Source organism: Prionailurus viverrinus, chromosome E1 (assembly GCF_022837055.1).
Source record: "Prionailurus viverrinus isolate Anna chromosome E1, UM_Priviv_1.0, whole genome shotgun sequence".
In the NCBI taxonomy this organism is placed as follows: Eukaryota; Metazoa; Chordata; class Mammalia; order Carnivora; family Felidae; genus Prionailurus; species Prionailurus viverrinus.
The window spans coordinates 41837921-41849938 of NC_062574.1; the positions used below are offsets into that span (position 1 = coordinate 41837921).

At 44.3% G+C, this 12018-nt stretch overlaps 1 protein-coding gene across 4 annotated transcripts in view; it reads right to left on the bottom strand.

Annotated features, from left to right (window-relative positions):
- The window catches only part of LOC125152033 (ATP-binding cassette sub-family A member 9), a 63996-nt gene that overhangs the window by 20030 nt on the left and 31948 nt on the right, over positions 1 to 12018 (bottom strand). For all 4 annotated transcript variants that reach the window (XM_047833716.1, XM_047833715.1, XM_047833714.1 and 1 more), the window contains 4 exons: positions 10692 to 10858; positions 9428 to 9561; positions 6684 to 6821; positions 1797 to 1904 (listed from right to left, as the gene is read on the bottom strand). In XM_047833716.1, coding sequence (XP_047689672.1) covers positions 1797 to 1904; positions 6684 to 6821; positions 9428 to 9561; positions 10692 to 10858 — 547 coding nt within the window. The remainder of the gene's footprint in view (positions 1 to 1796; positions 1905 to 6683; positions 6822 to 9427; positions 9562 to 10691; positions 10859 to 12018) is intronic.

The window sequence follows — 12018 nt, forward strand, 5'->3', positions numbered from 1 at the left end:
GACAGAGAGAGACAGAGCATGAATGGGGGAGGGGCAGAGAGAGAGGGAGACACAGAATCGGAAACAGGCTCCAGGCTCTGAGCCATCAGCCCAGAGCCCGACGCGGGGCTCGAACTCACGGACTGCGAGATCGTGACCTGGCTGAAGTCGGACGCTTAACCGACTGCGCCACCCAGGCGCCCCTCAAAAATTTTTTTAAAAAAGAAGGGAGGTGAACTGTAATTAGTGTATCTGTCAGAGAGGGTTCTCTTGAGAAGGACCCCAGTTAGGATCTAAGCAGTGAGTGGGAGTGATACAGGTGACTGGTAGGGAGCATGGCAGGCAGAGAGAATAGGAGAGAAGACTTGTGCGGGTACAGGTGATGCTCTCGGGAAACTGGAGAGAAGCCAGCAGGCTAGACATAGTCATCAGGGCGACAGTGGTGTCATCTCAAAATGGAGAGAGACCTCCGGGTCCAGACCATGTGTGGCTTTTCAAGCTGGGCAGCAAGGGTTTCATTCTTACCCTTCGGTTTGGCAAGAAACCACAGAGGGGACTTAGGTAATCAACGTGGCCAGATGTGTGTTTTTAAGTAATTGCTCTGTCACACGGTGTGGAGAGTGGATACGAAGACTAACGAGGATCCACACACAGTGAACAGCGGGAGGCTGATGTGCTCGTTCAGGAGAGAGGTGTTAGTGGCTCTGCCTAGGGTGTTGAAGGAGAGGGTGGGGGAATGTGGAAAGATTCTAAACATATTTCAGAAGCAAATTCCGTGACATCGCCATTGGCCGGCTGTGGAGGTTAAGGAGAAAGCCGTATCAATACCATGGGACTGCCAATTAAATTTGAATCTTAGATGAATATCTAAAAAAAAAATGTTTAGTACAAGTATGTTCCAACGGAATGAAGCTCGAATGAACCCTTAAAGGGGCCATCTTTTCCAACAATAAGGCAAAGTGCTGTGCTGAGTTGGTTAGGACTTTGAGTAACTTGGTGACATTTCTGAAAGTGAAAACCATCCCTGAGTGGGGCATTGTGATGATGTTGGAAGGTTGTGGTCATCCATAACAAGCTCAGTGATGAACCAGATGAAGGCTGCCGTTCCCTGTTAGCTGATGGTACCTCCCAAGCTTCCTGAGGTCCCAAATTTGTTTAAGAGAAGTAACCTTTGCTTCATATTTGTCAACCTTTTCTTTTTTTTTTAATTTTTTTTAACGTTTTATTTATTTATTTATTTATTTATTTAATTTTATTTTTTTTTTTCAACATTTATTTATTTTTGGGACAGAGAGAGACAGAGCATGAACGGGGGAGGGGCAGAGAGAGAGGGAGACACAGAATCGGAAGCAGGCTCCAGGCTCCGAGCCATCAGCCCAGAGCCTGACGCGGGGCTCGAACTCACGGACTGTGAGATCGTGACCTGGCTGAAGTCGGACACTTAACTGACTGCGCCACCCAGACGCCCCAACGTTTTATTTATTTTTGAGACAGGGAGAGACAGAGCATGAATGGGGGCGGGCAGAGAGAGGGAGACACAGAATCTGAAACAGGCTCCAGTCTCTGAGCTGTCAGCACAGAGCCCGATGCGGGGCTCGAACTCACGGACCGCGAGATCGTGACCTGAGCCGAAGTCGGCCGCTTAACCGACTGAGCCACCCAGGAGCCCCTTGTCAACCTTTTCTTAAAATGCCTGGCGATGCATTGTTGCAAGCACACAAACTGGGCTCCCCACCTCCGTGTTAATGTAACGATCATAGTGGAGAAGGGGTCTGTGAGTAACAGGAACACATAAGGACTTTGTTCACTCTTCTTACTTTATAGTCGCTGATGCTGCTCATCGCAATGTAAGGAGTAAAACAGGCTGCGACAGGGATCCAGAAGAAGGCGTTACTCAGGTACTCGTGGTCATAAGACACGTGCTCCTGAAAGCATGCAGAACACATGAGCCAATGGCGGTTGGATGTATGGTTCATCTATCTGTACGTCACTAAATCATTCAAATAAGTGAATTGGTCGAACCCCCCAGAGCACTTCCCAAGGTCCCATTTGCAACTTCTCACCCACACTCTTTCAATCCCGTGGTGCAGGAACCTGGGCATTTGGAACATATATCCTGCTTTACTGGGGAAGAAGCAAACTCCACGGAGTTGTACCCATTGGCTAAGGTCCCACAGCTAATAACTCGTGAGGCAGGCACAAAGCCTCTGTGCCTCTGACCTCACCATGATGGCAACATTTAGCCGATGTTTTAATAGACAACAGAGTGGGTGTGCTTTCAGCGGAAGAGCTATCTCGCTACGCTCAGCAACTGGGGCCAAATCAGTTCAGTCCAACATTTACTAAGAATCGTTCCTTTAGCGCGACGAGGTGTGGAAGTGGCAAGTTCAAATGCCTTCAGGGACCTGGCAGATATAAATTTCTTTTGCTAAATAGGTGGTGGGGCTGGGAGAAGAATGGTCAGCACACCTCTACATACGGGCAGCGAATTTAAACAATTAAAAATCCTATGCAGGGTAAGGAGGGCCTTGCGCTTTGCTAGAAGCCTTAGTTTAATATGGGATTCGTTGTCTCACTACACAGCACGTCATCTGAGGTCAGGTATCATGTGTTCTTTCCCTCTCCTCTTAGCCCCTCCTAAACCTCAGTGCCGTTCTGAGCACATAAAAACTGCCCAAGATGCTTATGCAGAGATTCAGCCCCGGACACGGTAGAGAAGACACCAAGGACCCATTTCATATCTTTCCCTGTGGTCACCCTTGTAGATTTTCCAGATCTGGGAGATCTTTGGGAATGGAAAAATCGCAATTAGTCTAAACAGCCAGCCTCCTTCCTCACAACTTGGTTTGTAAACGACATGCTATGTCCATGTTAGATCCTACCCCACCAAAGTCAGAGTTTTGTAGGGGCTCAGCCTGGAGGGACCCCCAGGGACACCGGACGTCACTGGGTCATTTGGTCAGTTGAGGACATGCAGGAGTGGCTGGTTAAGAACGCTTGGGAACGTCGAGCTCTGTGCTTTAGATCCAAGGGGGGATGGGCTTGCAGAACTGTAGGAGAATGCTAGAAGCTGGGTGGGGAAATCAGCAGGGGATGTCCAAAGAGAATTTATCAACCATGAACTCGAGGTCAGCTGGGCTTAACTACTTTGTAGTTAAGACATCTTTGTAAAGGCAGGAACTCAGGGCGGGTTGTCTGTTCATTCCTGGGAGGGCTCTACTCTTGGCTATCCAGATTATTCACTAGCCTCTTCAAACATAATAGCCAAGGACACATATCATCACTTCTTTATGTGGCAGTTTCCTTAGATGTGTAATATAATAATGATAACACTGTCCATCGTAAAAGTCTTATTGGGACATCGAAATATGATACTACATGTAAATCACACGGTAAATGTTCTAAGTATCTGAGGTTAACTTGGAGCCTCCTGTTGTGGGGAATAAGTTTAGCAATTCTCTGAGCCCCACGTGGATGGGTTCACAAGGCATAAAGAATTACAAAGCCACAGGATGCTCACACCCAAGTTTGGGTAAACAAGATTAAGTAAATAGGTATCGAGAGGGCGGGGCAAAGACCCCAATGCAAGGGTACATGAGGCAAAGAAGATTAGGGATTCTGGACGGATACACCCCGCAATTTAGTACCATAGCAGAAAGCTGCTTTCACTGGAAGGAAGGACCAAATCAGGTAAACAGGTGAATAGGGCTATTGGCTCTGCCTGGTGAAGCTGCCCAGAGCTAATTAGCAAAAGAAAGGTACCTTGTTGACCCTGAGGTCACCTGCTTTATCTGTCTTATCCCCTAGGCTGGCTAAGATAAACAGACATGGCGCCTCCTCTCTGCTGTTAACAACCATCTGCCCGGCGGCAGGATTTTGTCTTGTATTGACCCAAACCCCTAACACCGTGTATCTTCCAAACCCCCTTTCCCTCACACCCACCAGTTAGTGTTCACAGATTTATTGTCTCTTTGTGCCCGTCCATCACCATGTTTGTAAACATGATCCTAATAAAAATGAAGCAAGGCCCCTTAATCGGGGATCTTGTCTTCTCCTGGACATTAGCCAGCTCTCATATTTTAACCCTGCATCCCGCTTTCTTGTCTAGCAAGACAAGAAATTCTAGACCCAAAGTCTATGACATCCTGTGAACAGGGAGACAGTTGTTTCTGCTCAAGAGATTTCAGGAGGAAAGACGCTTGTGATGTGGTTGGAGAAAGTGATGCCATAAAGTGCTTATGAGGAACGTGGGGCAGCCCTCATCACACCCCAAATCTCTATAGCTTTCCAACAGCGTGCAAGAGGCACTCAACAGTCCTTAGAACTCTTTCTGAAGACGCACAGGTTACAGCAGGGGCGGAAGTTGTTAAACTACCCGCATGATGGGCACATCAAACAATGAACAAGGGAAACTGGAGAGAGCTTGGCAGTGAGGACATCTCGGCAGCGGCCAAAGGGAAATTCTGCTCGGCAACATCGAGCGCATCTTCATCTACAGAAGGGACGGGGGTCAAAGCCAAGCACTACCGGAGACAATCACACAGGTCACCAAGGCTGTGGTGACAACATAGGTAGAAACTACCAGTGGCAAATGCAGCTAGAGAAGGAAGCGATGTCTCCACGGCACCATTTCTTTCTGTCTTAATCTCTCCATCCTTCCTCGTGGCTTCCAGCGCCAGCAAGATTTTACTCAGAAGGGAGCAGAAAGAGGGCGTGGGGCAGGGCGTCCAGAGCAGGATCAACTCTCTCCTTTCTACTCCAAGATGTTAAGCGATAAAAGGGGAAAATAAACGCCAAAGTCCACCGCAGCTCACCCACGCCAGTCCGCATCCATTAGGTCAACAAAGTGACCCCGTGGTGTTTGAATTGGAAAGGACATTGAAGCTTTGGACAGCACTGGGATCGTTCTTAATAATAAAGAGTGACCTGGAAACTACAGAGTATTCCCAAGGTATCATATCAAGAAGGTGAAGGGAAATTCAACATGGCGGGGTATTAGATCCGCACACCCTCCCCCACTGTGGAGATTCTGACTCAGGATGTCAGCAGACCTGGAAAATTATATTTTATTTTTTTAAATTTTTATTTATTCTTTATAAGTTTATTTATTTATTTTGAGAGAGAGAGAGAGAGCATGCACAAGCAGGGGAGAAGCAAAGAGAGAGGGAGAGAGAGAATCCCCATGGTGACGGTGCAGAGCCTGATGTGGGGCTCGAACTCACCAACTGTGAGATCCTGACCTGAGCTGAAATCAAGAGCTGGACGCTTAACTGACTGAGCCACCAGGCGCCCCCAAGGAGATTATATTTTACACAAGAACTGCTCCTAGTTTTAATTTGGCCTGGCCTCTGATCTAGTCAAAGCTGAACGTTCTTTAATGGAAACTTGGTGCACTCCCCAGAAAAATAATTTTTTTTTTAATTTATTTTTGGGACAGAGAGAGACAGAGCATGAACGGGCGAGGGGCAGAGAGAGAGGGAGACACAGAATCGGAAACAGGCTCCAGGCTCTGAGCCATCAGCCCAGAGCCCGACGCGGGGCTCGAACTCATGGACCGCGAGATCGTGACCCGGCTGAAGTCGGACGCTTAACCGACTGCGCCACCCAGGCGCCCCCAGAAAAATAATATTAAGAGTAGTTGTGTTAATAAGCACAATTTACTGAGTGCCTGTGGTTTTCTATGTTTACATGCTTATTATTGGTCTTTACAATAACTCGGTCAACTGAACCTGCTGCTTGCATTGCCTTATTTACTTCTCAAGAAAACTTGTGATGAAATTTTTATCTGTATTTTTCTGTGGATTGCTGACCCAAAGCCTATGGAAGTCGAGTTGTTACAAAGTCCACAGAGTCTGGCCTTTAAGACTGGCTGTTTCAATGAAGTCCCATTACCACAGATGTGACAGGTGGTGACAGATCTAAGAGGAGAGGCCGTCATTTCCTTCTCCCAATTAATTATATTTTCTGCTGTTCCATTGACTCTAAGCCACCCAATTCAGGTTGCAATGTTACATAATCATTGCTAGATAGTGTGTGTCTGCATATATGTGTGTGTATGCACGAACGCAGAAACGTAAACTATACGTATTTAAAACGTACATGCATTCAGGTGCCTGGGTGGCTCAGTCAGTTAAGCGTCCGACTTTGGCTCAGGTCATGGTCTCACAGTTCGTGAGTTCGAGCCCTGCATTGGGCTCTGTGCTGTCAGCTCGGAGTCTGGAGCCTGCTTCAGATTCTGTGTCTCCCTCTCTCTCTGCCCCTCCCCTGCTTGTGCACGTGTGTGCACACTCTCTCTCTCAAGAGTAACTAAAACACTAAAAAAAAAAAATTTAAAACATACACGTATTCAAGGACAAATTCACAAAAATTAACATGATATTTGGGCACGTGGGTGGCTCAGTTGGTTAAGCATCTGACTCTGATTTTGGCTCACGTCATGATCTCAGATTGTGAGATTGCGTTCCCTGTGCTGACAGCTGAGAGCCTGCTTGGGATTTTCTCTCTCTCTCTCTGTCTCTCTCTCTCCTCTGCCCCACCCCTGCTCGTGCTCTCTCTCTCTCTCTCTCTCTCTCTCCCTCCCTCTGAAAATCAATAAATAAACATTATAAAAACAGACAAACAAACAAACATATTATGTCAGCATTTCAAGGGTCTTCTTGAAAACTTCTTAGGGCTCAAGGTAAATGAGATAATATTATACTTACTTCAAAATAAGTACTTCTGTCGGTCTGAATACGCTCTGAAGAATTAAAAATCCCAAGGAGCCCATTGCTGATGATATCCATGAGGACAGGAAAGCAGTTCAGCCTTTTGGTGTTACATGCTATCGAGAATCTGTGACCCTACAATATAACAAACATGCATTCTAAGTCCTCAGGAAGCAAACACAAAATTTAACGAAGGGATATGGTAGAAAATCATTTGACGTATTGACAACACGAGAAAGCCAAGGCGCCGGAAGTGATTAATGTCTCCATTCCTCATATTATCTGATTAATTCCTGATATACCACGAGGGGCATCTTTGCTCTCTACTGGCCACGGCATCAGCCAGGTGGCTGTTGATGCCTAAACTCTCCCAACACAAAATCCCTCCGGTGATTTTTAGCAACGTCACCATAAAAGTCCACAGGACAGCGTGTCTTTAACATTAGGCTTTCTTTCCAAATGCGACACATTCATTTTATAAACTACGAACGTGTGAATACTTGGAGGTAGAAGGCAGGTGGTTATCGTAACGAAAGTGTAGGTTTTCACAACTACGGATCCTGCGGTGGCAACGTCGCACGTAAAATCTCTTTTAAAATGACATTTTGAAATCATTTCACCGAGTATGTCAGTCAAGCCATTATGCTGTATACCTTAAACTGATACAGTGCTGTATATCAAGCATATCTTAATAAAACTGGGGGAAAACATAAGGTTAAAAAAAGTTACATCTGTATCTGTATCTATCTTTAAAAAAAACATAGGACATATATATACATATACATAATATAATTACTTCTCCCCTAGATAGAAAGAATATATGAGGGGCGCCTGGGTCGCTCAGTCAGTTGAGCATCCAACTTCAGCTCGGGTCACGATCTTTCAGTTCATGAGTTCGAGCCCAACATCGGGTTCTCTGCTATCAGTGAGGGGGGAGGGGGGGTCCGCTTTGGGTCCTCTGTTCCCCTCTCTCTTCCCCTCCCCCACTTGTATGCACACACACTCTCTCTCTCAAAAATATACACACATTTTTTTAAAATCCGGCAAAAAAAAAAAAAGTAAATTATTATTGGGCATGCAGTTTTGCAATCATAAATAAATTATGTGACTCGCATCTTATCTAATTACTTTAAGCAATGTTTATTGATATTAAGAATGCCATTTTTTAAAAATTGTTTTTCTGAGCACACTGGTAACTAACTTGATTAAGACGTACTAAGGACTAGTTTGATCGGAGGTAATTTCTACTAAATATGTTTTTAAGTTTATTTGTTATTTATTTTGAGAGAGACAGGGAGAGTGAATGGAAGAGGGGCAGACAGAGAGAGAGGGGGACAGAGGATCCGAAGCAGGCTTTGTATTGACAGCAGAGAGCCTTATGCGGGGCTCAAATTCATGGGCTCTGAGATCACGACCTGAGCCAAAGTCTGACACTTAACTGACTGAGCCAGCCAGGCACCCTGAAGGTAATTTTTAACTTTATTATTGGCATGGAAATTATTTCTGAAAATTAACTCTGACAAGTTGCCAATGGGCAAGCTTTGTGAGACTTACGTGCCGTGATTTATACATATAACATTGTCTTTTCGTCTTTTCTCATTTGTTTACTACAAGGATCTCTCCCCAAACTCCCATGGGGTCTAGGCAGATAATACACATAAGTGAAGTCGTGTGGAGAAAGAGTAACAGACGAATGAAGTCCAAGTCTAAACTGGGCAACTGTTTCGCAATTCCAAATGCAGATTGCCAGAATTAGCACATGAAGGGATTTTTCAAGAGAAGCCAGAAATTTCAACTAAAAAAAATTTTTTTTAATGGTTATTTAGTTTTGAGAGAGAGAGAGAGAGCACAAGCAGGGGAGGGACAGAGAGAGAGGGAGACGCAGAATCCGAAGCAGGCTCCAGGCTCTGAACTGTCAGCACAGAGCCCAATGTGGGGCTTCAACTCACAAACGGTGAGATCATGACCTGAGCTGAAGTCGGACGCTTAACTGACTGAGCCACCCAGGCGCCCCATAGGAAGTTCAATTTTTATATGAAATACACCAATCTTAAATATTGCCAAATAAGGCGGTCCTTCTCAAACTTTAATGAGCATACTAATCCTCTGCAGATTTTATTAATGTGCAGATACCCAGTAGGTGTGGAGTGGGGTCTCAGAGTCTGCATTTCTAACCAGCTCTTAAGTGATCCACTGATGCTGATTCATGACCCACAAGTTGCAGGAAACTAAGGCATTTTTTTTTTTAATATCAGATAGTTGAGCATAAATACTTATCTGAAGATTTGACCCATTTGTGTAGAGTTCAGCAGGTAAGACTTGAGCTTTTTTCCCATAAAAATATACAAAAGCCTACTGTAAAAAATTGAGAACTGATTTCTTTTTGGTAACAAAACTGAAGTTCATAATAGATATTAATCAGACTTATTATTAGAGGATTCATCAAAATGACATTTGAGTTGAAATCCAATTGAGAATACAATTTAAATTACTGATTCAAATGGAGCACAGTAGGTAAGATTTAAACTCATTATTAATAATAGTGCATACAATTTAATAAAGAATGAAATCAAATAGCATTTCATTATATGTTGCTGTGTAAATAATTATAGTACAGCTTCTCCTCTAAAAATAAGAGATATCCCACCTGTTTGTGTTAAATCGGCCTTGTATGTCAGTTGTTAGGTGTTATTCCGATGGCATTCATCCCCCATCTTTGGTGAGATCAGAGCCCAACATACCTTGTCGTCACCTGACACAGTGATAGCACCATTGTATGATGGCTCGTTCGGGCCATTTCTAGTTCCAAAGGCATCCACTTCCAAAGCTATGTTCTGTTGCCTCAGTGAACGTACAAAGTTATCAATGCTCGACCCTACCATGAAGGTAAAAATCAAACGAAGCAAAAGTGAAGTCAAACAATGGTCAAGTAATATTTAAAAAAAAAAAAACACAAAACAAGACTAAACTAAATGGTGTCACCCAAAGCCTACCATGATGACCATCTAAGGATTTCCTTAGAAAGGCAGAATTGATGTTGTGATACCCAAATCCATTCTCATATCGAAAGTATGACAAGATTACCTAGAGTCTAGCTCTTGACATAGAATTTCTGTTCATGTAGAAATACTAATCAAAATTAACATCATAATCCTTAAAGATCCTCTGTGTTCTTAGAAATTTAGAGCAGATTTTTTCCCCCAGACCCCAAGAATGCATAACACTTAAAACATGTTATGGAAAGACTTCAAAGATCAGTCAGTGACCTACCGACCACCCTTTTTGTTGCTTGATGTGATATACTTTAGGATTTTTTTTTTTTTTAATTTTTTTTTCAACGTTTATTTATTTTTGGGACAGAGAGAGACAGAGCATGAACGGGGGAGGGGCAGAGAGAGAGGGAGACACAGAGTCAGAAACAGGCTCCAGGCTCTGAGCCATCAGCCCAGAGCCTGACGTGGGGCTCGAACTCACGGACCGCGAGATCGTGACCTGGCTGAAGTCGGACGCTTAACCGACTGCGCCACCCAGGCGCCCCTATACACTTTAGGATTTAAGTAACCTCGCAAAACGTGTTTCTAAAAGAAACTCCCCAGTCTTGAGTTTTTCACTTTTTATTTATTTATTTAAAAAAAAAATTTTTTTTTTTCAACGTTTATTTGTTTTTGGGACAGAGAGAGACAGAGCATGAACGGGGGAGGGGCAGAGAGAGAGGGAGACACAGAATCGGAAACAGGCTCCAGGCTCCGAGCCATCAGCCCAGAGCCCGACGCGGGGCTCGAACTCATGCACCGCGAGATCGTGACCTGGCTGATGTCGGACGCTTAACCGACTGCGCCACCCAGGCGCCCCAAGTTTTTCACTTTTTAAATGAATTTCTTGTTTGGCCTCATATGTGTTTTCTAAAACATACAAGACTTTATTTTTCCCCTCATGGTTTATGCTGCCCGGGGAATCCTTCAACAGGAGCGACGCGGAAAAGTTACATTTGAGCCCCATGTTTACCTGTTTTATTGATGACCAGTAGGGGGGTCAGAGGAACTTGGGGTGGTTGTCCCGGGGAGAGGAAGTACATATTCGGAGCCAGTCCCCAAGAATAACTCTTTTGATATAACTCATAGAATAGATGTTCCAAAAGCTGAGGGCAAAAGCTGATGCCAAAAAGCAACAATCTACATGGAGGAGAACGCAGAAGAAAAAAATTCACCTATAGCGACTTTTGTAGACTTTTCAGTTTGAGTAGATACTGGGTATGATAATAGAAATACATTATAGACACTAACCAAACAAATGCATCATGCTTCCCACCTCCTTCCCGTTTCTTCTTTCTAAAATGAAATGGCTTCTACATATTTATGCTTGGTCTTTCTCTCTCTCTAAATGCCTCCCCCCAGCCTCCCCCGCTTTTGGAAATGTCATTCAAGCTCATGATGTTGGCTGAGTAGGACTCTTATTTATTTTTGAGAGAGACCTCAAGAGGAGGAGGGGCAGAGAGAGGGGGACAGAGGATCTGAAGTGGGCTCGTTGACGGCGAAGACTTCCATGGGGAGCTCGAACTCAAGAACCGTGAGATCACAACCCGAGCCAAAGTTTGCCATTCAAGTGACTGAGTCACCCAGGCACCCCTGGCTGAGTAGGACTCTTAAATCTCTCTCCAGTTTCCATTTCTTCCCTCTGTTTCCCTCTTGCGTTTCTCCCTTTTCTGGACCACCGTTGCTGGCAAATCACCAACTCCCAGGCGTATCACTACACTCTGAACTTTTTCCCCCTCCTGTTCCCAATTACAACATTTTCTCATAAACCCAAGTTCCAAGGACCAATCATTTTCCGCTCATTTGTCTCTGGTAAAGTCCCTTTTCTGAATGGTTGAAAATGTCTATCGTAAAAAAAAAAAAAAGAAAGAAAGAAAATGTCTATCGTATCGTCATTATTACATGCCTAGAAACATTTTCTCTTCCCCTTTTCGAGTCTGGACCTTAATTATCTCCTTCCTGACCTCTTTCAATATTGTCCTCAATGACTGTTTTTCTTGTCTCCAGAGTCTTCTATTTCCAAACCATTTTGTGCTGTTGCCCAATTAGGTTTCCTGGCAATCTCTGCTAATGATGTCAATCACCTTTCCAAATAAAAACTAAAATGTCGGTATTTCCTCATTATTCACAAAGCCCAGCTCTTCAGCTGTATGTAATATAGCATCAAAGTTATTTTTACTTTTCCGTGTACTTTATGTTGTAATTCACTTAACTCGATACCAATCGACCTTTGGACCTTTCAGGTGGCTCCAGACTCAGTACTGCCCCCTCTGCCTGAATTTCCATCCTTCTTTCTTTCC